At 40.5% G+C, this 26,758-nt stretch overlaps 2 protein-coding genes across 5 annotated transcripts in view; one reads left to right on the top strand and one right to left on the bottom strand.

The window, feature by feature from the left end:
• RBL2 (RB transcriptional corepressor like 2) overlaps positions 1-17,225 on the top strand; it is a 43,894-nt gene extending 26,669 nt beyond the window's left edge. Inside the window, exons 13-22 of the mRNA XM_043435144.1 lie at positions 174-338; positions 1,148-1,259; positions 3,882-4,151; positions 4,345-4,622; positions 4,715-4,891; positions 10,492-10,563; positions 11,250-11,355; positions 12,180-12,385; positions 12,993-13,157; positions 15,783-17,225. Coding sequence (XP_043291079.1) covers positions 174-338; positions 1,148-1,259; positions 3,882-4,151; positions 4,345-4,622; positions 4,715-4,891; positions 10,492-10,563; positions 11,250-11,355; positions 12,180-12,385; positions 12,993-13,157; positions 15,783-15,953 — 1,722 coding nt within the window. The 3' untranslated portion in view covers positions 15,954-17,225. The remainder of the gene's footprint in view (positions 1-173; positions 339-1,147; positions 1,260-3,881; positions 4,152-4,344; positions 4,623-4,714; positions 4,892-10,491; positions 10,564-11,249; positions 11,356-12,179; positions 12,386-12,992; positions 13,158-15,782) is intronic.
• Positions 16,705-26,541, bottom strand: LOC122420238 (AKT interacting protein). Of its 4 annotated transcripts, none has more exons than XM_043435145.1 (10): positions 26,325-26,541; positions 23,760-23,873; positions 22,371-22,576; positions 20,226-20,290; positions 20,041-20,141; positions 19,460-19,548; positions 19,282-19,380; positions 19,071-19,178; positions 18,242-18,302; positions 16,705-18,079 (listed from the first exon to the last, which is right to left on the bottom strand). In XM_043435145.1, exons 2-10 carry the CDS (start codon positions 23,799-23,801, stop codon positions 17,969-17,971), a joined length of 882 nt encoding a protein of 293 aa, XP_043291080.1. In that variant the 5' UTR covers positions 23,802-23,873; positions 26,325-26,541; the 3' UTR covers positions 16,705-17,968. The 4 variants fall into 4 exon arrangements, with proteins under 4 accessions (XP_043291080.1, XP_043291083.1, XP_043291082.1 ...); XM_043435148.1 differs by having other exon boundaries at positions 16,705-18,076; XM_043435147.1 differs by having other exon boundaries at positions 26,302-26,436.
• Between the last annotated feature and the right edge of the window lie 217 nt (positions 26,542-26,758).

Raw genomic sequence — 26,758 nt, 5'->3', positions numbered from 1 at the left:
AGCAGCTGTTTCAAAATAATATTCTTTAACCTTATAATTTTTCATAAATTGACTTCTGTTTCTATAAATGTTAAAAATATTGAAATATGTTTGCCCATTTTGCTTTTCCACTTGAATAATTTTCTTGTTAAAAGTTATTACTAAACAAACCAAGACATTTTTAAACATTTCAGGTGATAGAAGTATTCATTAGAGCAGAAGATGGCCTTTGTAGAGAGGTGGTAAAACACCTTAATCAGATTGAAGAACAAATCTTGGATCATTTAGCATGGAAACCAGAGTCTCCGCTCTGGGACAGAATTAGAGACAATGAGAACAGAGTTCCCACATGCGAAGAGGTTTGTGAAAGTATCTTAACATCTTTCTATGACAAAAAGCATATCACCATCTATCCTATTCATAATTCTCTTTCACTGACCACAATTAAACTTAGCATCTTGCTCATAAGTGTGGGAGGGCAGCAGCTGGGTGTAGTCTGGTACAGTCACCTCTGTGTCTACAAGGAAACAAGAGTCAAATGGGTAGTGACCGCCCCAAGGTCTTGGTGACAGAGTGAGAATTCAGTGTTGTGTCTTGATTTCCTAATCAAGTTTCTGTACTTTAAAATGGTTGATTGTCTAATTCTCCAAATGAGTAATGAAGGTTAATTTGTATTTAGTATCCAGTTATTAGGTTTGAATTTTTTAAACCTGCCAGAATTTTTTTAAAGCTTTACTTATTATTTTTTGGGCTGTTGCTGGGTCTTCATTGCACGTGGGCTTTCTCTGGCTGCTGCAAGTAGGGGCTGCTCTCTAGTCGCACTGTGCAGGCTTCTCATTGGGTGACTTCTCTTGTTGCAGAGCATGGGCTCTAGGGTGCACGGGCTTCAGTAATTGCTCGGGGGCATGTGGGATCTTCCTGGACCAGGGATCGAACTCATGTCCACTGTATTGGCAGGCAGATTCCTATCCACTGCACCACCAAGAAAGTCCCAGAATTTTTTTTTTTAACTTCAGTATGAAATTGAAAAAGATAGGTGATTTTATTTAGAGGGACTGATGAGCCAAGATAATTTCCTTTTGCCTTAGATTATTATTTTTTGATGTTTTAAAAAAAACAAAACTTTTTTGAATCATGGTATTTTGTGTAAACATTTCTTACTTAATAGGTCATGCCACCTCAGAACCTGGAAAGAGCAGATGACATTTGTATTGCTGGCTCCCCTCTGACTCCCAGAAGGGTGAGTGAAGTTCGTGCTGATATTGGAGGACTTGGAAGAAGTAAGTTTAAAATATTAGGGCAAGTATTTTGGGGATTTAAATTCCATCCAAGTGAAGTTAGTAGGGTATATACAGAAGAAAATAATCTGTGCATTATAGTGGCACGTGGATCAGTTAAAGAGCACAAGAAAATGTATAAGTATCTTTTAAAATAGATAGAATGCTATATATATTAATGTGATTCCTATTTTTTAAGTATATTTTTTCCTATCAACATACAAAAGGGCTGAAATGGAAAAACCAAACCATAAAAAATGATTATTGTTGGGTAATAGAATTCCAGGTGATTTCTATAAAGTTTTTAAGATGAATATGAATTACTGTTAAAATCAGAAGAAACAGAAAAAGGTTTCTTAAAGATGGAGTCTATGATGTAATTAGGTATAGACGAGCCAGTGAGGTGAGAGGACTGAATGGCCTGAGTGTGTTCAGGTTTTTTATTTTTTTGACCATGCCTTGCTCCTTGTAGGATCTTAGTTCCCTGACCAAGGATTGCCCCCGGCAGTGAAATCTCCAAGTCCCAACCGCGGGTCACGGGGAATTCCCAGGCATGTTTAGCTTTGCCTCTTGTCAGCCGAGCAGTGCTACTCTGGTTAACGTAACAGCATTGCTGTCCCTGAGGTGCAGCAAAGCGAAGCTATTCCTCTGGTTACATTTTAGACAGCTCTTTATAACAGTTGCCAAGTGCAACACATACTTCAGATAAAACTACTTTTTTAAAAGCAGTTCTGTAAATCCAGAGAGTTCTCAATCGTTAGATGCCATTAGAAAGATATTATTTCTAGATCAACTTTTTAATGTAATTGATAAGCACTGGCTATAGAAGATCAGTTTTAAAATCAGAAATCACTCTGTGTCCGTGCATAGTCAATGAATATGAATGATCTGTATGAAAATTTCCTCATTTTTTAAAGAGTAGGCATAATGGCTTAACTTTTTCTGCTTGTTATCCACTTTAAACTTCATTTTTTGTACTTAGCACTTTTCCATTTTCATGAGGTCTTTTACTGTTTTACATGATAATGATCATAATTTGAAACACTAAAAAAAACTATTGAAATAAAGTTGATTTACAATATTGTGTTAATTTCTGCTATCTAGCAAAGTGATTCAATTATACATGTAATATATTCTTTCTTCATATTCTTTTCTATTATAGTTTAGTACAGGATATTAAATATAGTTCCCTGTGCTATACAAGAGAACTTTTTTTGTTTATCCAGAGATAGTGATCATAATTAATGTATTCTTCTTAACTCTGCAGCTTTGTTCCAAATGTCAATCTAGTAAATTTGTTTGCTTTTGTATTATCAAGAAATTGAAATGTTAAGCCACAGTCTATCAGAACTACTATCAATCCTCTTATGACCTCCCTACATATATTTTAATACTTAAAACCCACTCATGTGCAGTTTTTACAGCTGGACATGGAACAGAGAAAGGGATGCTTCTCAAAAATTCAGATTGCTATGGATTCAAACTTAACAACACACGAAGCTACAGTGGTTAACAGAGTTTCTGTTTGGGATGTTGAAAAAGTTTTGGGGAAATATGTGGTGGTAGTGGTGGTCTGCACAGTAAGTGAAAGTCACTTAGTCGTGTCCAACTCTTTGCAACCCCATAGACTATACAGTCCATGGCATTCTCCAGGCCAGAATACTGGAGTGGGCAGCTGTTCCCTTCTCCAGGGGATGTTCCCAACCCAGGGATCGAACTGAGGTCTCCCCCATCGTGGGCGGATTCTTTGCCAGCTGAGCCACCAGGGAAGTCCAAGAATCCTGGAGTTGGTAGCCTATCCCTGCTCCAGTGAACCTTCCCAACCCAAGAATCAAACGGGGGTCTCCTGCTTTGCAGGCAGGTTCTTTACAAGCTGAGCTACCAGCAACACCCTCTGTGAATGTGATACCACTAGATCGTATACTCAAAAATGGGTAAAATGCCAAATTATATATATTTTACCACAACTTTAAAAAAAATAGTAATGTAATACACCCCAAACCATTGAATTGTACAATTTAAGTGGGTGAAATATATGTGAATCGTATCTCAGTAAGGTTGTTTAAAGAATAATAAGCTAAGCTTAATTGAATCTAAAACATATATGTCCATTCTTACTGAATAACATTGTATTTTAGTAACTTTCTACGTGTAAAAAGTAACAATGATGAAAATGCATAAAATGGAGAGTAAATACCCCAAATGTTACCATAGTAATTTCAAGTCCGTCAAGTCTTCATATCAAGTAGTAGCTTTACAGTGAAATCGTGTTATCTGAGTGTTAGGTAGAAACTGAATACAGTAGAAAAATAATCAAAATGCCCCCAAATCATTAAGACCTCATGGTAGTGGAGGGAAAAGTCTAGTTTGATTTAGTAGAAGATGTAGTGAAAAAAGCAACTGTGTGAGACAAATAGAGAAAAATCCTTCCTTTAAATTATGCTCTTAATAGTATTCAGTTGAATTTTCATTCATTGAATTTAGCTATGATGTGACTCCTGTAATTTTTGTTTTTCAATTATAACATATTTCAAACACTTAGTTGTGAGCATAATATCTTGGATGGCAGTCAGATCTGTCTCCTTGAGTTAAATGGTTCGATCTTTTCTTTTTTTCTGACCCTAGGCATATCATCTCCAACCACACTGTATGATAGGTACAGCTCCCCAACAGCCAGTTCTACCAGAAGGCGACTATTTGTGGAGAACGACAGCCCCACTGACGGAGGGACCCCTGGGCGCATTCCCGCGCAGCCTCTGGTCAATGCTGTCCCCGCGCAGAATGTGCCTGGGGAAGCCGTATCTGTCACACCAGTTCCTGGACAGACCTTGGTCACCATGGCAACAGCCACCGTCACAGCCAACAATGGACAAACAGTGACCATTCCTGTACAAGGTAAGGAAGGCAGAGTTGAATATTGACTTCTTTCTCTGGCATTTATTACCTGAGATTTGGCTGGAATGATGATACGAGACAAGTGTGGAGTGGGAAGGGGGTTGGGAGGGGAAAAATGGGAACCCTCTGCCCGGAGAATCTGGTATTATCAACATTTTCTTTGTGCTTTCTTTTCCTTTGAAACTAACTGTAGGTATTGCCAATGAGAATGGAGGAATAACGTTCTTCCCAGTCCAAGTCAATGTTGGGGGGCAGGCGCAAGCTGTGACCGGCTCCATCCAGCCCCTCAGTGCTCAGGCCCTGGCTGGAAGCTTAAGCTCTCAACAGGTGACAGGAACAACCTTGCAGGTCCCTGGCCAGGTGGCCATTCAACAGATTTCCCCAGGTGGACAGCTTAAACAAGGCCTGCCTTTAGCCAGCAGCAGTATCAGACCCAGGAAGACCAGCTCTTTATCGCTGTTCTTTAGGAAGGTAATTTTTCACGTACCCTCACTAGGTCTAGATCTTGGGAAATACAAGGGTTAGATAAAGTTTGAGATATAATATTTATGTTTATCTACTAGGTTTATCACTTAGCAGGTGTCCGCCTTCGGGATCTTTGTGCTAAATTGGATATTTCAGATGAACTGAGGAAAAAAATCTGGACCTGCTTTGAATTCTCCATAATTCAGTGTCCTGAACTTATGATGGACAGACATCTGGACCAGTTGTTAATGTGTGCCATTTATGTGATGGCAAAGGTGAGTATCATTAGGAATATAAAAGGAAAAAGATGCTACTTCCTTACTCTTAGAACACTTTTAACAGCTTTACTGAGGTAAAATTCACATACCGAATAATTCACCCATTTAAAATATACAGCCCAGTGGATTTTAGTATATTCATAGATATGTGTGACAAGCACCACAGTCAGTTTTAGAATATGATATTCCATTGTATGAATATATGATATTTTGTTTATCCATTTATCAGTTGAGGGACATTTAGATTATTTCTACTTTAGGGCTATTATAAATAATGCCACTAATGAACAAGTGTATATAAGTTTCTGCATGGACATTTTTTCATTTCTCTTCTGTATATACCTTGGAGCATATTGCTGGGTCATGTGATAAACTCCACATTTAACTGAGGAACTGCCAGAATGTTTTCCAAAGTCAATACACCATTTTACAGTTCCACAGATAGTATGTGAACATCCTTATTTCTCCACATTCTCATTAACACTTACCTGACTTTGTTCTTTAAAATAATTTATTGAGGTGAAACTCACATAACCTTATGCATTTTAAAACAAATGGTCCAAGTTTTAAAATCGGTAACTTTTTTCTTCAAGTTTTGGCTAGTCTAAATTGCTTGACATTCTTGATGAATTTTAGAACCAACTTGTCTATTCTTCTTGTTATAAAGAAGTCAGGTGGGGTTCAGTTAGAGATTGTGTTGAATCTGTAGATTAGTTTGAGGAGTATTGTTATCTTAACCATATTTTACCTTCTGATTGATGAACATTTTGGGCCTATGCTTTTCTTTGTGGGTAGTTTATTGCTGAATGATTCTTTTTTTCTGGTTACTGGTCTATTCAGATTGTCTATTCCTTCTACAGTCAGTTTTGGTAGTGTCTATCTTCCAAGGAATTTGTTTTCTCCAGGCTTTCTAATTTGTTGGCACCATTGTTTATAATATTCCTTTTAGTCCTTTTTATTCTTTGTCAGTTGTAATTTGATGGTCTTTTTTTAAAACCTTGGGTCAGTCTAGCTGACATTTTATTAATTTTGTTGATTTTGTCAAAGAACCACTTTCTGGTTGATTATTATATGCTCTTAATCTTTATTATTCCCCTCTTTCTGCTTGCTTTTGTTCTTTTTCTCAAGCTTTCTTGAGGCTTACTTTTGTTCTGTTTTCCTGACTTCCACAGAGGGATCTTGTGGGATCTCAGTTCTCTGATCAGGGATTGTGGGATCTCAGTTTTCTGATCAGGGATTGTGGGATCTTAGTTCTCTGATCAGGGATTGAACCCAGGCGTTCGGCAGTGAAAGCGCCCAGTCCCAGCCACTGAACCACCAGGGAATTCCCTAGGCTGTGTTTGCTGTTTTTTTTTAGTGTCTTAAGATGGATGGTTAGGTAATTTCATCTTTCTTTTTTCTTGCTATGGGCATTAAGAGCTATAGATTTCCCTCTAAGCACTGCTTTAGCTATATCTCATAAATTAGGGTATGTTGTGTCTTTATTTCATTCATTTCAAAGCATTCTCTAACGTCTTTTGACTTACTGGTTATCTAGGTGTGTTGTTTAATTTCCACGTATTTGTGAGTTTCTCAAATTTCTGTTAATTTCTAGTTTCAATCCATTGTGGTTCCAAAACACACTTTGTATTAGCTACTTTAGTCCATTTAAATTTATTGAAGTTTTGTAGCCTAGCATATGGTCTATCCTGGACAGTGTTCAATGTGCACTTGAGAAGAATATATATTGTTGTTGGGTGTTACATCTGTTACATCTATAGATGTAAGGTTTTTTAGTGTGTTTTTTCTTAATAATGTTAAAGTGTGTTTCTTTGTTGATCTTCTGTCTAGTTGATCAATCCATTATTGCCAGCGGGGTACTGAACTCTCTAAATATTATTGAATTGTCTATTTCTCTATTAATTTCTGTCAGTTTTTACTTCATGTATTTTGGTGCTCTGTTATTAGGTGTATGTATGTTTTTAATTGTTAGATCTTTCTGATGGATTGACCCCTCATCATTATGAAATGTCCCTCTTTATCTCTAGTAATTTTTTTGTTTTAAAGTCTGTTTTATAGTGTGATCTTTGTGTAGCCACTCAGCTTTCTTGAGTTGCTGTTTGCATGATACGTCTTCTTTCCATCCTTTTCTTTTAAATCTGTTTGCTTTAACCTAAAGTGTGTCTTTTGTATATGGAGTATATAGTTGGGTCTCTTTTTTTAATCTAATGTAAGGGTTTCTTCCTTTGCTTGTGTTAATAAATTCACATGTAACACTGTTGTAACTGGGTTTATGTCTGACGTTTTACTTTTTATGTCTCACGTCTTTTAGATCTCTCCTTCACTGCTTTCATGTGCATTCACTAAATACTTTCTAATATGGCATTTTAATTTCAGCATTGAGTTTTTAACTTTTTTTTACTAGTGGTTTCTTTAGGGTTTTCTATTTTTTTTTTTCTCTGCCTTTTTTTGGTCCCATCTTTACTGAGATATAACATCACATTTCTTCACATATATATTTTGTTTTATACAATTTAAAAAAATCAGTTGAGAAGAAATACACATTTTATATTCTTTCCAGTTACATAATTATTTTTACCATTGCTCTTTGTTTTTTCTTGTGTAGTTGAATTACTGTGTGGAGTCACTTACTTTTAGCTTGAAGAACTTTAGTATTTTCGTGTAAGATGGTTCTGCTGGCAGCAAGTTTTCTGTCTTTATGTTTAGCTGAGACTGTATTCATTTCACTTTCACTTACGAAAGATAATTGTGTTACATACTGGATTCTTAGATTTTACTTTGTACACTGTTTCATAGCCTCCATAGTTTCTAATGAGAAGTTATCTGTTACTTTATTAGAGTTTCCTAGTAAGCAAAAAGTTGCTTTTCTCTTGATGCGTTCAAGATTCTCCCTTTCTTTGGCTTTCAACTTTTTTTACTATGTGTCTGGGTATGGAGCTCTTTGCATTTGTCTTACTTGGAATTTGTTAAAATTTGTGGATATATTTCAGACTTAAATTGAAGAAAGTAGGGAAAACCACTAGACCATTCAGGGTATGACCTAAATCAAATCCCTTACCATTATACAGTGGAAGTGAGAAATAGATTCAAGGGACTAGATATGATTAGATATATCTATTATATATGATATCTAATTAGATATGAGAGTGCCTGATGAACAATGGATGGAGGTTTGTGACACTGCCCAGGGATCAAGACCATACCCAAGAAAAAGAAATGCAAAAAGGCAAAATGGCTGTCTGAGGAGGCCTTACAAATAGCTGTGAAAAGAAGAGAAGCAAAAAGCAAAGGAGAAAAGGATATACCCCATTTGAATGCAGAGTTCCAAAGAACAGCCAGGAGAGATAAGAAACCCTTATCAGTGATCAGTACAAAGAAATAGAGGAAAACAACAGAATGGGAAAGACTAGAGATTTCCTCAAGAAAATTAGAGATACCAAGGGAACATTTCATGCAAAGATGGGCACAATAAAGGACAGAGATGGTATGGACCTAACAGTAACAGAAGATATTAAGAAGTGGCAAGAATACACAGAACTATACAAAAAAGATCTTCACAACTCAGATAATCATGATGGTATTATGATGATCACGCACCTAGAGCCAGAAATTCTGGAATGCGAAGTCAAGTGGGCCTTAGGAAGCATCACTACGAACAAAACTAGTGGAGGTGATGGAATTCCAGTTGAGCTATTTCAAATCCTAAAAGATGATGCACAGTGCTGCACTCAATATGCCAGCAAATTTGGAAAACTCAGCAGTGGCCACAGGACTAGAAAAGGTCAGTTTTCATTCCAGTCCCAAAGAAAGGCAATGCCAAAGAATGTTCGAACTATCACAGAGTTGCACTCATCTCACACGCTAGCAAAGTCATGCTCAAAATTCTCCAAGCTAGAGTTCAACAGTACATGAACTGTGAACTTCCAGATGTTCAAGCTGGTTTTAGAAAAGGCTGAGGAACCAGAGATCAAATTGCCAACATCCATTGGATCATCGAAAAAGCAAGAGCATTCCAGAAAAACATCTATTTCTGCTTTATTGACTATACCAAAGCCTTTGACTATGTGGATCACCACAAACTGTGGAAAATTCTTAAAGAGATGGGAATACCAGATCACCTGACCTGCCTCCTGAGAAATCTGTGTGCACGTCAGGAAAAAACAGAACTGGACAGGGAACAACAGACTGGTTCCAAATAGGGAGAGGAGTACTTCAAGTCTGTATATTGTCACCCTGCTTATTTAACTTGTATGCAGAGTACATCATAAGAAACACTGGGCTGGATGTAGCACAAGCTGGAATCAAGATCGCAAGGAGAAATATCAATAACCTCAGATATGAAGATGACACCACCCTTATGGCAGAAAGTGAAGAACTAAAGAGCCTCTTCATGAAAGTGAAAGAGGAGAGTGAAAAAGTTGGCTTAAAACTCGACATTCAGAAAACTAAGATCATGGCATCTGATGGCAAATAGACGGGGAAACTGGAAACAGTGGCTGACTTTAATTTTTTGGGCTCCAAAGTCACTGCAGATGGTGACTGCAGCCATGAAATTAAAAGGCGCTTACTCCTTGGAAGGAAAGTTATGACCAACCTAGACAGCATATTAAAAAGCAGACATTACTTTGCCAACAAAGGTCTCGTCAAGGCTATGGTTTTTCTGGTAGTCACGTATGGATATGAGAGTTGGACTTTAAAGAAAGCTGAGCACCGAAGAATTGATGCTTTTGAACTGTGGTGTTGGAGGAGACTCTTAAGAGTCTCTTGGACTACAAGATCCATCCAGTCCATGCTAAAGGAAATCAGCCCTGAATATTCAATGGAAGGACTGATGCTGAAGCTGAAACTCGCAAAACTTGCCGCCTGATGGGAAGAACTGACTCATTTGAAAAGACCCTGATGCTGAGAAAGATTGAGGGCAGGCAGAGAAGGGGATGACAGAGGATGAGATGGTTGGATGGCATCACTGACTCAATGGACATGAGTTTGAGTAAACTCCGGAAGTTGGTGATGGACAGGGAGAGCTGCTCACCAGGGCGAGCTGCAGTCCATGGGGTCGCAAAGAGTCAGACATGACTGAGCGACTGAACTGAACTGAGACTAATGTTTTTAAAATAAATTTGGAAGGTTTCAGCCTTTAAACATTTCTTCCTGCTTCACTCCTTCTGGTACTCCCATTATGTGACCTTTATGTGCTTAATGGTATGCCCCATTTCTCTGAAGCGCTTTTATTAATTTTTCTTCATTCTGTCCTCTGTTCTGTGAACAACTCCATCTCAGGTTTGTTAAACTTTTCCTTTGCCAGTTCAAATCTAGTTTTTCATTCCTCTAATGAATTTTCTGTCACTATGGTTGTTTATTCTAGGTCTTGATTCAGATACCACGTATTCCCTCTGTTGTTACTGAATTAGTAGCCTTACTTGAATATATATTTCTTCATTTGTTGTATGCTTTTTAGAGACATTCCAGAGACTTTAAACAGTTGTTTTTTAGTACAGTTTTCACCAGTGTCACTAGGGAGCAGATTCATGGAGCATCTCATACTATATTATGCTAGAAGTCAAATTCACTCTCAGTGTACCCTTATTCTTTGCCAGGTCACAAAAGAAGACAAGTCCTTCCAGAATATTATGCGTTGCTACAGGACTCAGCCACAGGCCCGGAGCCAGGTGACTACATTTTCTCTCAGGGCTGAAAATAAAGATGAAAGTCTTTTAGATGCATATAAAAAAATTTAACTACAGGTGATTCTGTAGCCTCTCCTCCAGGATAAAAAAATAGGACTCTATTTTAATCTTATTTAATTATTGACAGCCACACATCTTGATTAAGTTCTCTTTTCCCCCAAAGTTAATGATGTAAAATATTTGATTCCTTTTTAATCCAGATAATTACAAGATAGATGTAAATTAGGAAGCTGCTGTTTGGATTTTATGTCACCTTGAATTCAGTCTGGTTTAGCACATACACAGTGCTGCACATTTAACCAAAATAGCATTAAGTGAAATTTTAAAACCCATTTTACCTTTAATGCTATGTACTTGTCTCAAAGAGATAGGTAGGCATGTAAGATCTTTGTATCTGACTTAGAATGACTTGATTTTACAATTAGATATTATTGCTGCTCTGTAGTATTGTAGGCAGCACTTGAAAGTTGAAGCCTGACAGGCCCTGATGTAAATCCTGTAAATGTTATTTAAAAGATACATAATCTTGGCTGCATTTACAAACCTCCCCTGAGTAGGACAGCTATTACTGTAGGGAACTGTGAGAATTAAATAACATGTTAAAGTTGTATAGTCTAGGATGTGTTCAATAGATATAGTTCTGTTGCCGTCTCATGCTCTGTTTAAAGGTGTATAGAAGTGTTTTGATAAAAGGGAAAAGGAGAAGAAGAAATTCTGGCAGCAGTGACAGCAGAAGCCATCAGAATTCTCCGACAGAACTAAACAAAGACAGAAGTAAGTGGGATCTTTATGAATTTATACAACTAAATAAGGAGCTTCTCTTATTTTTTAGGTCTAGGACTAAAGAATTACTAAAATTACTGTTGTAGAAACTGTGGCAACAGTTTACTGGCAAAAGATATATTGGAACAATAAACTAAATTCTAAATTTAGTAGCAAAGTTGTCCTTTATTCCATGGTTTTGGACACATTGTGCATAACATTTTTCTCTAGGTACTAGAAAAGGTTAGAGAGACAGGCATTTGTTGACCTGAGTTCCAGAAAAATGTGGCATGTCAACAGAAACCATGCTATGGAAATACCATCCTTAATTGCTGGTTTATACTACTTAATGCAGGGCTCGGTCCTAGAAAACTGGTGTCAATTAATGAATACTTGCTACAACTAATGAATACTTGGTGTCAATTAATGAAGCCCTTGCTACATTAGCAGCACGATAGTAAAGTTAGTGGGGCTTCCCAGGTAGCTCAGTGGTAAAGAATCCACCTGCCAATGCAGGAAAGCAGGAGATGCGGGTTCGATCCTTGGGGTGGGAAGATCCCCTGGAGCATGGCAACCTGCTCAAGTATTCTTGCTGGGATAATCCCATGAAGAGAGGAGCCTGGTGGGCTACAGTCCATGGACTGTCAAAGAGTCGGACACGACTGAGCACGCACACACACAGTTAGTGCTAAATGCCTCATCTGCGCTTTGCTCCTCGGTGTAGAGGGCCCATTTGCTGCCATTTAACAAGTGGAGCGGGTAGCTGTCTACCCTCCTCTTCCTGAGTTCTCTTTTTCAAAGCCTCCCTGTTTAACACCTTCCATCCCACCCGGCAGCCAGCAGAGACTCCAGTCCCGTCATGAGGTCCAGCAGCACCCTGCCAGTCCCACAGCCGAGCAGCGCCCCGCCGACCCCGACTCGCCTCACGGGGGCCAACAGTGATGTGGAGGAGGAAGAGAGAGGAGACCTCATCCAGTTCTACAACAACATCTATATCAAACAGATTAAGACGTTTGCCATGAAGTACTCACAGGCAAATGCAGTAAGTTTGAGGAGGATTATTTCATATTTTTTTTTCACTTGTGAAGAATGAGAAATCACTTGTTTTTGAGCTGCTTCTGTGTAACGTAGCTTGACAAATAATTCTTTTGCTAAGTAAAACTGAGAAAGTCTTTTAACAGAAATAATTTCTTTAATGAACATAACTTCTACTGTTGTGAAGTATTAAACAAGATTGTATTTGGATTCCCTGCAGAGTACAGTCATATGAGACGGAGTGCATAAGTTCAAATTACCCAAAACTTGCCAGCTCTGGTGACCTTGCAAATTATTTAACTTTCTCTGTGCCTTTTGTTTCCTTGTATATAAAATGGGAATACAGGTAGTCCTTTGCTTATAGGGTTGTTGTGAGGATTAAATGACATAATGTATTAAAAATGGTTAAAACAGTGGCATAAGGAAAGCACTAAACCGATTCCTATTGTATGGTTTTCTTTAGGTTTAATTTTTGCTGCGAATACATCACTATCTACCATTCATAAAGCATTTGGTTTATTATTCCTCTTTAATGATTCAGCAAGAATAACCATTTTCCCAAAAAAAGTAACTGGTTAGGAATTTTGTTTACCGTAGAATTTTTTTTTACACAGATGGATGCTCCTCCACTCTCTCCCTATCCATTTGTAAGAACGGGCTCTCCTCGCCGAATACAGTTGTCTCAGAACCATCCTGTCTACATTTCCCCACATAAAAATGAAGCGATGCTTTCTCCTCGAGAAAAGATTTTCTACTACTTTAGCAACAGTCCTTCAAAGGTGAGCCTAATGTAAAGCTTGGCCTTTACCAGCCCCACATACTTAGGATTCTAAGGGTTGTTGGGAAACCTTCAGCATGCACACGATGGGATCTGCCAAGGAAGAGTGACCAGTAGCCCCACAGCAGCAGAAAACAAGGGTTTGGGGGAGAACTTTCAAGTTGGAAACAGGGCAAGGGGTTTGGATTTTCATCCCTCTTTTCCTATTTGTGCATTTGAACATTCTGCTATAAATCTGGAATTTTTTTTTTTTTTTGGTCCCATTTGTAAAACTTTAAAATTCCAAATTTCTGTTAGGGAGAGAAAACCCAGATCCCTTGACGGATTACTCAGTACCTGCGTCTGGGACAGGAACTGTCTCTGTCCTTTGAATTCTTAGCCTAAGAAGAGAAACGGGCATTTTATAACGATACGCACATTAGCACCGATTTAAGTGGTAGCATCTGCCTCAGTCTGCAGTGGGTAGGGAAGCTTGAGTCAAGCCTTAACGGATGAAAAATTAGGAGGCTGCTGAGGTGTGGAAGGAAGGGCATCCAGGATGAAGTGGACGAGAGAGGGAAACAAAGCCCTTGAAGCAGTAAGGCTAGAGCTCCGGGAATCACATGTCTCACTGTTAAGGGGGCAGCTAATCTCAAAGGTCCTTAAGTGACACTTATATTTATAAAGACTGTTCAGAAAACACACAGAGATAACAAATGGCCCAGGAGAAACACATGCACAGATTCCTAAAACACACAATGTCAGTGCCATGAAGAGATGGGTGACAGACAGATGGCAGGGAGAATACTGCTCTGCTGGTTCCCTGTTAGTAGATTTGCATCCCACACCAAATTAAGTTCCAAACGGATTAAAAAGTTAAACAGAAAAGTAAATTGGAATAGGACTATTCAGTTCAAAAGAAGGCCAAAAAAGGAAGACAACAGACAAAGAGCAAGGAAATATAGGTGGTCTAAATACCCCAGCTAAAACGCAGGAATTGTTAACACTGGATTAAACTACGATACAGGTTACCACAGAATACTATGTAGCAGTTAGATATGTGATCCATATATACTGATATGAGAAGGTGTAAGATATAATGGGGACTGAACAGTACATAATATACCATTGTAATTTTTTTGAAACTCTACTTAATGAACATTACATTTCTAATGCATGCCTTCCTAGAAAAAAGAGCAGAAAGCTACACAGTAGCCTGATCTGTTCAGTGAATGAATGGTAACAGTAAGTGTCCTTAGGGGTTGGGTGAGGACAAGAAGGCATATTCTGTATGAATCTGGGGGAGAATAAGTATTCATTTTTAAACTGTCATGTACATATTATATAAATTATGGTGTATAAAACTGTGTACTGTATATAAATTATATATACTAATGTGTTATTAATCTATATTAATGTTATGTATATAGTAAGGCACACAATTATACTTGCACAATAGATACAAAATATAATGTATATACATTATACAAATACCACTTGTACAATTAGTGTATAGTTAACAATTTAAGAATATTCAAGTAAGTGGGAGACTAAAAAGCAGAGCAGACTTTTAGGGAGGCAAGAGAGTAGGAGAGAAAGAGGAAAGCTTGCTTAAAATGGTTAAAATTTGAGAAGGTGCATATACTGATTATAGAAAACTGTGGTGGTTTTATTTTAAACCTCAGAAAAGCCTATTATTTAAGAATAAAAAATAAATATCTAGGATTTGCTTTAAAACATCTGAGAGATGAGAAATGAAGGTATAGATCAAATAAGACTGGCCAACATTGCTGAAGTAGGGTGATGGTCATGTGAAGGTTCACTATATATGCTTTTCTGTTCCCATGTTTGACATGTCCTAAAACAAATGCATGTAAAATCTGGTCAGTATGCTTTCTACTAGGAAGCATGGACAATGAAATCAGTGGCACATGAAAAAAAAAATTATCCGAAGATAATGGAACAGCTGACTTTTGGGACTCTGGGGAAACTTCGTGCTGAAGGCACCTATACATAGGTCCGGTCTTTCTAGCCCCATGGCAATATTCTTCTCACTCCAGGTTCCTCACGTGAACCAGAGCATGCAGAAAATAAATTTGCCTGACTTTCCTCAGTTCTTCTGAGGAAGATGTATAATACATTCTAGAATTCTATATTACACTTATGAATTACCTACCAGGGAATTAAGACCTCTCCTATGAAACTCCATGGCTGCTAAAATGAGTAACACTAAACTGGGGAAAAAGGGGACATAATACTATATAAAGTCATGTTACTTTTTTAAAAAAGGAAAATGGAAATTATAAAATTGATTAAATATGGCATAGCAATGTGATGCTCTGTAACTTTTGTAAAAAAGAATCAGATTTGTGAACTTTTATATTGTTAAAGTGTATATCAAAATCACCTCTGGAGCATGTTAAAAAAAAACAGAAATACTCTGCCTCTATCCCAGTCAGTCATCAATGTCAGCTAGCTGAGAAGTGAAACCAGAAGGATGTAAAATTTGCTAGTTCTTTCCTTTATAAAGATGTTCAAACTCTTCAAAGTAAACTCCTTAACTAATCTGAGGTTCTTTGATGCAACACTGAACTGCGTGTATTAGAATTTTAACGCTTTTTGTATCTATCTATACCTCCGCCACCAGAGACTGAGAGAAATTAACAGTATGATACGGACAGGAGAAACTCCAACCAAAAAGAGAGGGATTCTTTTGGAAGATGGAAGTGAATCACCTGCAAAAAGAATTTGCCCAGAAAATCATTCTGCCTTATTACGTCGTCTCCAAGATGTAGCTAATGACCGAGGTTCCCACTGAGGTTAGTCCGTTGTATTGAAACTGTCTCTTCACAAACTCTGTTTAGCAGCAGCATTTAACGCATGCTAGATTATGGGGCTCTTTTCCTGAATCCTTCCAGTATCCTTATGGTATTTTTACTTACCCCAACTGCCTTTTTCCCTACCTTGCAGTGCTTGCCATCAAGGCTGCCTAGAATCCAACACAGTTGGATTTTTTAACTCTTTGGCAAAGCTATTCCAAATATTACAAGTACTGTAGAGAATGAAGCATACTCATGTTTAGAAGAGGTCTCTGTTAACATGTTCCAGCAGAGGAACCATATTTCAGTTCATTCCTGTTTTGTGGTCAGCCCTGGCCCTCATGAAAAGCAAAACTTGGCATTTCGTCCTAAAACACTTGGTAGGAGTGTGAGATTTCTGCATTCCTAAAAGGTAACAAATTGGGAAAGCGCCCAGATTTGGAGGTCCTAGATAACCAGCCCAAGTCTCCCGTTTCCTCTGTGTAATTCTTCCCTACCCCAGTAGGTGTGGTGCAGTGTGACAAGTCTTTGATTGGTGTGCAATGTGTGAGTGAACTTGTATAAGAAGTGGCACTTTAGGGCTGTAAAAAGCATGATTTTGTAACCCAGATTTTGCTGTATATTTGCGATGGCACTTTCTACAATGTGAACTTTATTAAGTACAAAACTTCTAGGTTTAATATCTTCTTTGATGCTTTTGTACTTTTTTAAAATTGTTAAAGTCCCAGTAGGTACCTTTTGGGCATGTATTTGATAGGGATCAGCTGGCTAAGTAAAGATTTTAAATCAAGTTGAATTAAGAGGATTATTATGAAAAATTATGACCTCTTCCTTTAGGAGGTAGTTAATCCAAAAAGACATGTCTTTATTAAGGTGGTATTTTTAAATATCTTTGGGTGTGTTCCTGGAAGTTTAAAAAAATAGATTGGAGAATTTTAGGTTTTTATTAGTACACAGTACCATTTATACAGATTAGAAAATGTTAATTTAACAGCTACTGAATTATCTATATATACCTTTATTAATCACTATTGTTCCAGCAGTTTTAAAGTTGAATGAATAATCTTATTAGGGAGAAAGTTCAATTGTAAATTGAATCAGTATAAACAAAGTTACTAGGTAACTTCATATTGCTCTGAAAGAAATATGGAACTTACACTGTTCAATTAGAATAGTGTTCTGCAAAAATATTTATAAAACCTCTCAAGATACTGCTACTGTAATTTTATATGAAAATAAGTGTATTTTTCAATAAAGCATTTATAAATTAATCTTTGTTTATAATGAGAAAAGGGTATTTAGTTTCCTGCATAAATGACAAAGAACAATCATTCATTGATTTATTGTCTCTACAAAACACACTAGTCATTCATCATTTAAATCTGACTTCATTAGAAACCGTTTTAACACTTTTTCTCCCTCCTGCCATAAAAATACAGTAATTTGCTCAAAAAAAAAAAAACAAAACCCCTAAGAACAAGTGTTCTGGTTTCCTCTCACTCTCCCAGTATGTCCCTCAGTGACAGCAGTTTGTATATCAGTAACACAGTAAGCTGAAGACTGAGGTTCATTCATTCAACTGCTCCTCCACTTAAAAGTGCTAATAAGCTATGGAAACTGCTCTCTCTATCCTTTCATCTCTGCGCCCTAACGTATGTACAGCGGAAACCACCAATTAAAAAGTCATTACAGTGCTGAACTTTGCTCACTTCATTAGTTTAAATGAATGCAACTTACCTTTAGCATTATATTCAAAAAAATACGTAAGCTTCAAGGTCCCCAATAATTTGGAGTACTGAACTAGATAACCACCTTAAAGACACTCCTGACAGAAGTAATGCATCACGTAAAGAGAGGTTTCCAGAACGTGCGGTTAGAAGCTAAGCACACACGAACAACACCGACGTCAGCCACCGTTCACAATGTTTTACTCTGCGGGCGGTCCTTCGCATTGGTCAGCTTCACGAGCCGAAGTCCGGCAGGAAAGTGCGCGGTGCACCCGATTCACCAGCTCTTAAGTCGCCACTGTTTTCTCTTCTTTACTGAAAGGCTGTACTGAGCCAGGCTTCACCCATGACAGGCCAGCGACATGAACACTTTTATTGTGCTGTTCTTCAGGCTTCTTCTAGGCACAATAAAAAACAGACATTACAGACCGATAAGGAGATTTCAGCACTGTACCAGTCTGTCTCCCCAAATGTCACTGTATACACTCAATGGTCACCAGTGAAGACAATTTAGAAAGGAAACAGCAAGCTACCGATTTCTAAAATGGCCATTTACTTACTTTCTGAGTCAGCATCTTCTCTCTGGCTTCATCATGGACAGAAGGATTCCATGGAGAAAAGCTGAAGGAAGAGAGAAACACTAAAGAGCGGCTCACTAAATTTAATGTCCATTTTTAAGCCTGCTCCCCAAACAGAACTTAACAAGGAACAGTCTTAATCAGTTGTCAGTATGTAAGTTTCAGACATTACCTAAATGATTTTCTTACATAGTTATCCCTTAGAGAGCACTTTTCCTGTGTTAGCTCACGTAAGCCTTGCAACCACCCCTGATGTCCTATTACAGATGAAGAAAGCAAGGCACAGTAAAATTAAGTAACTGCTCAGGGTCACCAAAGCCAATTAAGTGCAAATGTCACCCAGTCTAACTGCAGAGCCCAAGCTCTTAACACTACACTACGCTCCTGTCTCCCAGCAACACCCATGCTGCCCAAGAGCTAAGTCACTTGCTCTCAACACTTGCAGACACTCTTTCCCAACACAAGCTAACAGTGCTTGGGGAACCCATGACTCAGACTGTTCACTCACACTGATCAGTTTCCCTCCTTTCACCAAATCTGTAGGTTGATGGGGTAATGACCATTTAAGAGGGGCTCCAATTGGAAGGAAGAGTCCTGACGCTTGAGTGAGCGCATTACCAGGATCTTTGAGAAGAAACCAGTCACTCAATAGCTTGCTCCTGGCCAGTGTCATACATGTAAAGCAGAAGTCAAGTTAGAGAGGTTGTAGGCTAGCAGATGGCTCACTTTCCTTTTAAATCCCCATTCTAAGGCCACCTGGAAAACAGAAGCCCAGTACAAGTGCGGCTTATCTGGATAATGTACCACTCACCTAATTGCATAGGGGTCTTCTATTTTAGGTTGGTCAAACAAGCGAGCAGTGCACACCTTAACGCTGTCAACCACTTTACTTTTAAAAAGCTGAATATCTTTCTCGTACCTGTGTCAAAAGTTTAAATCAAGAGGTTACCAACATGATCTCCTTCGCTGTCTTTTCAAATGTATCTTAAACGTATCTTAAATGACAAAGCAGAGGAACATACAGTACTGCAGCCTCTGGGTTTAGGGGGCTTGCTGTATCAATCTTGTAGAAGACTCTCCTTGCGTACATCAGTACTTGCCAAATGTGATTATGGTTCCGCCTAAAGGGAAACACAGCGGGGTGACTAAGGCTTCCCCTTGCTGGCTTACATCACCACAAGAAACTCTTTATTTACTAACCTCCATTTTGCAAATGCTCTCTTCACATCCAGTTCACCCGAGGTGGGATCCACTAGCGGGTGAAAGACGGGAATATCAAACACCAAACGCTACAGTGAGAGAAGGACACTGCCTTTAATGGAAGCAGGGGAGCTTGTTAAACCCACACACAGAAGTTGTAAAAGGAGCAAGACAAGGCAGTCTTGTTGCTTAAAGTCAAAGAGCTGCCTTGAGAGGGACACTTGAGTACTTTCACCATTTTCCTGTCAAAGTAAATTTTGCAAAGAAGCAAAGGGAAAGTCGCTCTCCCCCACCACAGCAGAACAATCGCCACTCACGTGGCAAGTGCTACACCACAGCTTCCAGCCTCACAGGCACACCCTGCACAGAGAGAGAAACAAGGCTGAAGGCAGAGGCCCGCATGGCCAAAGATGGAACAAAGCAAAAAAAATCCCTCAAAGGACTACACAGTAGACAGAACATCCTGGGAAACCGAAATCATGAAAGTTATTAGGTCCAGAAAAGAACCAAGACATTCTGAAAGCCCCGTTAAGCCCTCCTCACTGACCACGCAGTGAAGCCAGAGTGTATCCCCCACTTACTGGACAGTCACCATCCGGGTAGTTATCAGGGATGTAAACTGTAAACTTAAATACGCCATCTTGATAAAGTCCATGCCGTATGAATATTACTCCAAACCACACTGCAGGACAAAATAGAAACACTTAAGGGCTAAGTTTGCGTCAGCGGAATCAAACATGCTATAAAAAGAGCGAATGCTTCTTACTTAATGCAGATCGATAAGACGGCTGCACGTAGACACCTGGTAACTTCTGCTTCACAACCAAGGTACTAAAACAGAAGCAGAATAGTGAGACCGCAGGAATGTAAAGGACACATACAGACCAAGCCACCCACATTCTGTAAAGAAGGAACAGTCCCTCAAAGGGCAGCCGATGCCCTGACCACACAGACGGAGTCAGCACAATCGCTCACCTGGCCCTAACTGCTGTCTGTCTACTGGCTTCATAACATACGCGCAGAGCAGCACAGCCAGAAAAGGGCCCCAGGTTAAGAAATGAAAGCCAAGCAGGGATTCATAGTCAAGTTTCCTCCCAGAAATCAGCTTCCCCAAAACACCATCTTGGCAGCCAACCTGTATAGTTAATGCTGGACATCAAGTTTTAGGTCAGTGAGAGTTATTTGTAAGGTTATTGCTTTTGTGACCACGGACAACAGATCTTACCCACACACATTCAAAAGCTCTTTGAAGGTCCAATTTTAGGTAATTAAGACATTAAAATTCCACGGGATTTCCCTCACTTGGGGGTCATTTTAAGTGTCAATGGGCAGCATCTGACTATACTCTGCTCCTGAATTCACCCCCAACTCAGGCCCTTGAACTCTGCAGGCCTTGGTGTGGGAGCCGGCGGGAGCTGAGACAAGGAAGACAGGCTGCACTGGCTCTTCTGGGACCTGGTCGTTCTGCTCTGCTCCCTGCGGCTGAGCCATGAGCCTATACAGGTAACGCTGTGACCAGACCTAGGAAAGAACTGAGGGCCTTAAAACACATTAACCTGCCAACCCTCAGTTTTACTGAGGAATAACTTATTAGATCTCAGTTGACATTTTATTTCTTACCTATTTGCTATCACACTTATTTTTCAATCATTTTAAAGTAGTTATTCCATTTTTAAATCACTTCAATTCAGCACATCAACAGCAGCGTGGATGGCAGATGTTATCTCCTACAGAGCTTTGCCAGAAAGGCAGATTTCGTGGCCTAATACAGCAGATTTAACACCACAATATAAGCTTGCACTGCCTCGCCTCAAATACAGGCATCCATTATAAAGTTACCAGCTCACGCTCAGCCATTCGCACTGGGGCCTCAGACCCTCTGACCATTACAATATGAGTAAAGAAAGGGGGCACTGGAGGGTGCTTTTGAAACAGCTTCATGGGCAAAGGCATTTTTAAATGACTGAAACTCAGAATTAATTCTCCAAACTTGCTGCCCATATAACAAATGACCAAATAAAATGCCATTTGCACTCACTCACTGCTTGAGCCCCTCTGACGGGCCAAGCACTGTTTCATTACTACCAGACTATGCAGAGGTGCCCATCTCCTCACAATCTATGGATAGGTACCACCTCAGTCCAATTTGTGACTTCTGTGAGTAGTCAAGCTCTTAGATGGAGCCCAGATCTTTTAAAACTTCCCAATTGTCTACTTCTGCCTTTGGGGGTCCTACAGAATAACTCAAATCCTCTTTCTAATTGATGGGCCTTCAAATATATGAAGACAGCTTTAATAAGTACTTTCTAAGTTTTCTCCAAGTTAGCGGTTCCTGTTCCTTCAACTGTTGACTCCTAAGGTCAGGCTTCCTGACCTCCGCCTCCTGGGACTGGCCTCTCAGTCTGTCAGGATGCCTCGTAAGGGTGATCGCCAGAATGAGGCACCAGCCTCCAGCTGCGTCTGACCCAAGAAAGAATAGATCGCCACTCTCCCACCATCCTGCCCTCTACAACCACCTCTTCAGGGGGTGAATTCCCCACCTCATGTAAAGGTAGACGAAAATTAAGTTCCTGGATGCTTAATAAATCTCAGTTTCTACCTCCTCTTGCTTTTCAAAACAGACATGGAAATTAAAGCACATATTTGTCTTTGAATCTTACTTACCCAAGCTCTCAGTAAGAACAGTTACTTTTAGAAGCAGTTATTTATATACCACCACTGAGGCCTTGGTGAAGAAAGATTACATTGCCAGCAAGAGATTCCATCCTATACACGTTAAGGCTCACACTGAAGGGGGATGGGTTTGACCGTCAAGATTAAATGGCTGCCGTTTACTGAGTCCATCAGAATAAATTTCATTCTTCACCTTAAAGGGTCATTCAAAATTTAACCGGACAGTTTCAGAACTTACAATTCTGCAAGAAGGGAGTATTCCAGGTAGAAAGGTCCGTAGGAAGCATGCGTGCCATTTGTTGACTGTGTTGCTGGGGCAGGAGATGTAGGCTTAGTTATGGGCAAAGCATTTTTGGGAATAGAAGGCAGCTGTTTCTTTGGAGCGGTGCGTGGAGGACTGGTTTTCACATCCCCTGTTAATGTCTTCTCTTCACCATCAGACCGCTATTCAAGACGAAGTGGTGAGAACATTTGTTAGGATGATTCTTAAATCACAAGGCTATGTGTGATGTCCTTCAGTCCTTGACCGAAAAGCTGGAATGACTCTCTTACAGGGACCTTCTAGCATCATGATCGAGATGACCTGGAAGTCTGTTGAGTGGGCAAGCTATTATAGACAGCAGAATCAAGCTGATGCAAGACTAAACCATTAGAAAAACTCATTCATCAGCTGTATCCTATAAAGACAATAAAGCCAATGTTTACAGGATTTACATGAAACAGAGAAAGAAAGGATTTCTCTTCAAGGCCCCAGAAAGAGGGCAAGGGGTTACTACACAATTATACCAGATTAGAAAGGTGCCCTGGCACGTAGATGTAGAAAGTTAGGTGCTAAGCATCTCAAAACAAATAGTGTAATGACTGCAATTAGTCACTCCCTGATGTCAGCACTTTGGTTAGAAACAAAGGATGAACCTCTTCTCTCACTCACATGGGTCTGATTTTGATCTGGTCCCTAACTGGTATGTTTTTACATTTGGACTATCATTAGTATAAACTGTCATTCTTAGTCAAAGACAAAGGTCTAAATGATTCAGAGACTAAACTACCATCCCACAGGTATTTCCTTGGCTCCAGGACCGTCAAAGGCTGTATCATCAGCTGTATTAAAAATGTACACAGCATCAGGTACAGAAGAAAAAAAAAAAAAAGATTACTAGGGTATTCTCTTAGACATGGAATTATGGGTGACATTTTCTTTTTGTTTGCGTATTTTAAGCTTCCCTAAAACATTTTATTTTACAAGATATTTTAGTTAGATAAATTAAACCAGTGCTCTCAAGTCTGACTTGACCACATTGGACTGGCCTTTCCCAAAACTTCTCTAATCATGAAATCTTGAAGTTTGTTGAAAAACTACCTACAATATGTGTTACAAATTTCATCATGTGTGAATATAACCTAAGTCAAAATAACAGAATTTTGATTACCAGAATGGTTTCTGAGATGTGATCTCGGCCTCAGAAGCTGATTTTAATCAAGGAAATAATTATTTCTCAAAAATAAAACCTAAACTAGAAAACCAAAGTTAATTCTGCCAAGACGATAGGCAACCTTAATATGGATTATTCTGGCCTCTGTTTTGGCCCAAATAGGTTTCCTCCCTAAGTTCATCAACGATACCTACTTTGCGCACAGAGCTTGTAGACATGCTCCAGAAAGGGTTCATAACGTGTGCTCCCAACAAAGAAGTTCAGTGGTCTGTGTCATCAAATTCTTCTGTCCTCAGAATTCACTTCACCTTAAAATGAGACAGGAAAACAGAAAAACATACTGATACCAACAGTTAAAGACTTCTGAAATAGTTAAGAGCTAAATCTGTACCTCTAAACAGAAATACAATAGAATGTTATATAATATGCAGTTATAAAAACCTAGGGGAGAAAGTCTTCAGAAATAGTTTCCTTCTACACCCCCTCCCTCTTCTGACTCCAATTTCTTTCCCATCTTTAAATGCCGACAGGAATCTGTGTACTGAGTCTTTGGCCAGGATTCAGAATATTCAGTGACACAGTTCAGCTCTGGTGCCAGCATTGCAGAAGATATGGACTAAACAGTTGCGACTAGCAGAATATCTAGGCATCCGACTGCTGGGAAAGCCAGGTTCTGAATGCACTGTACCCACAGACACAAAAGGTCTATCATAGTTCTCAGGGTTACGGGGACTGAAGATCCACGGGAGCTGATTTAAGCGTGTCTTCAACACAGAATGATTCTCTCCAGTAAAACTGGCAACCAAAAACAAAGCATGAGAGACAGAGAAAACTGGATCCCGTTGGGACCATCCACATACACACACAGAAAAACCTGATCTTTTCAACTGCTTCAGCCCTGGAAACAGCAGGATTATGCATTGAAGGAATTGCCAAGCAATATGTACAAACGCAACAGAAGAGGGCCAAAGAGACCTTTCACAAACACACATCTTCCACCAAAGCATCATGAAGTGGATAAGAAACCCTGTCTTAAAGGTCACAAAGTCAGTGGGTCATTTACTAACAATACGAGGGAGAAGCAGCAAGTGGAGCGGTAAGGACAGCAGCTTGTCTGCTCTGGTGACATTCCCCCAGGCTCCGTCATGTTTAATACAGAGCTCTGCTCAATTCCTACTTGCACCAATCAAAAGGCTGAAGGTGGAAAGGGTCAGAACTTCAACAGTATTTTACCAAATTTATAAGCAAGTCATTAGAGTAGGATGTGCCAAATGTCCCCATTCAGCAAAAAGCTGTTTTCCACCGAGCCCGTGACATACACGGGTGGGCCTCTTATCCTGCCAGTGCCCATTACTGCTGTTCTGCTTTCCAAGATAGTGTCGCCCAATAATTAAATCAAAAGAATGTGGGTTCTGGTTCTTCCACTTACCTAATGACTTAAACCCAGTAAGCAGCAACTTATTGCTGAGAGGTCTCTGCAAACCTGTGACTATTATACAAGCCAAAATGGCAGGGCATCAAATCTGTAGTGGGGGTAAATATCCCTGTTTGGCGCAAATGAAAACAACATGGTTTTCAGATCCAGAGTAATGGGCAGCACCCAACCGTCATCTAGGTCAAACCTAATTTGACAGGGGAATCCTGTTCCCCTCGGACACAGTGCTCACCACCATGTAAATTGACTGGGGTGGATTACTCACCTGTAAGGTCTCTTCCAAGTCTAATACCTAGTAATTCTATGACTCTGCCTTTAAGAATCAAATATTAATCAAACTTACCCCCAGGTTCCTCCTGCCTTTAAGAAGGAGGTATTGTCTACTGCTGCCTTTGTTTCCAACAACTGACATAATCACCTAGAGAAACTGCAGCACGCTTTTCAGGAGTAACTACATCATTTAATAGATGTCTACTGGGCAGGTACAGCATTTTTCCAACAGATGTGCCATAGATGGAAGAAAACACAGGACAGGTCCCAGTCATTCCGAAACAATTTAAAAATTTCTGCTGATCTGGTCGTACAAATAACAAAAGACTGTCTCTTAATATCATACAGCTGAGAAGTCGTAGTTTAGCCCTATACGAATTATCCGCACGTGTACTGAGCCAAAACTTGAGACGGGCGGTGCTTACCTCCTATGCCTAAACAGGCACATCACCCCAAACAGACTTAAATCACACGTTAAGAGGTGACAGAGCAGGACCCAGGGAAAAGATGAAAACTGCCTCGGCCCCGTATCTCTGGGGACAGCCGGGACCGGCACCCTCGCCCGGGGCGTAAACCCATCTCCGCGCACGTAGGGAATCTGGACAAACCTGTCTCGGGATGATGCAAGGCAGGAGCCAAACCCTGACCTCGCTGCTAGCTCGAGGCCGGCCCCGGGCCCCGAGACCCTCGGGTGAGGGGGCTGCGGTCCTCGGACGCTACCCTCAAGCTGGAAGCAGGGACGGAGCCGGGCGAGGAAGGAAGGCCCCGGACTGGGCGAGCCAGCTCGGCCCGCCTCCCCTCCTCAGGCCGGCCCGGTCCGGCTCCCGGTCAGCTCCCAGGGCCAGGCCCCGGGGTCGGCGCCCGCCTGCGCAGCAGGTGCCTGTAAACGCGGACAGGTGCCCGGCCCCGCCCCCGTGTCCCAGCGCGGCCGCCGTCGCTCCAGTGTAGAATCCCCGGCAGAGCACACAAATGCCGGGCCTGAGGACGCTGGCGGCCCGGGTCTGAGGACTCCACGGCCCTCGCGCACCTACCACAGCCTGGCAGCGCTCCTCACCTCGGTGTTTTCAATGCAGTGCTCCCAGCGGCCGAGCGCCGTCGCAGTCCCACAGCATCTCTGGCCGCAGCGCCAGCCCAGCCCCTGCCTACTCTCCGCCCCGCCCGGCCCTGTTCTCAGCCTCCGGCTCCGCCCCGCAGCCCCAGCCCCAGGACCCGGATGCTTCCGCCCAGCCTCGCGGCGCAGAGTGGTTCCTATACCTGTCGGTCAAAGACGTTCTTCCGGGGGCGTTGGGGCGGTGGCTAAAGGTCCTGCCAATCAAATCTGCTCGGCTCGGGTGGGGCCGCGCTTGACCCTCCCCTTACGTAACAGCGCCCGGAGAGAAATGTCAGTCACAGAAGTATCGCTCCCTGCGGGGGAGGGGGGCTTGTGCTTAGGGGAAGAGGGAGGGGGCGGAAACAAGCGCCAGGACATAATTGGTGCTAGCGTCTGCC

The sequence above is a fragment of the Cervus canadensis genome, chromosome 18 (genome assembly GCF_019320065.1).
Source record: "Cervus canadensis isolate Bull #8, Minnesota chromosome 18, ASM1932006v1, whole genome shotgun sequence".
In the NCBI taxonomy this organism is placed as follows: domain Eukaryota; kingdom Metazoa; phylum Chordata; class Mammalia; order Artiodactyla; family Cervidae; genus Cervus; species Cervus canadensis.
Note: the sequence above shows the minus strand (reverse complement) of the source record. Positions and strands in the feature narration are given on the sequence as shown.

What these genes read in the sequence shown, in the direction of transcription:
- LOC122420238 (XM_043435145.1), bottom strand. Translation starts at nt 23,801, where the DNA reads ATGAACCCTTTCTGGAGCATGTCTACAAGCTCTGTGCGCAAA. An exon ending in CTACAAGCTCTGTGCGCAAA is followed by an intron (nt 22,577 to 23,759) that starts GTAGGTATCGTT and finishes CGTCTTGAATAG; the next exon opens with CGGTCTGATGGTGAAGAGAA. An exon ending in AACCCAGAGGCTGCAGTACT is followed by an intron (nt 19,179 to 19,281) that starts GTATGTTCCTCT and finishes CTTTTGACACAG; the next exon opens with GTACGAGAAAGATATTCAGC.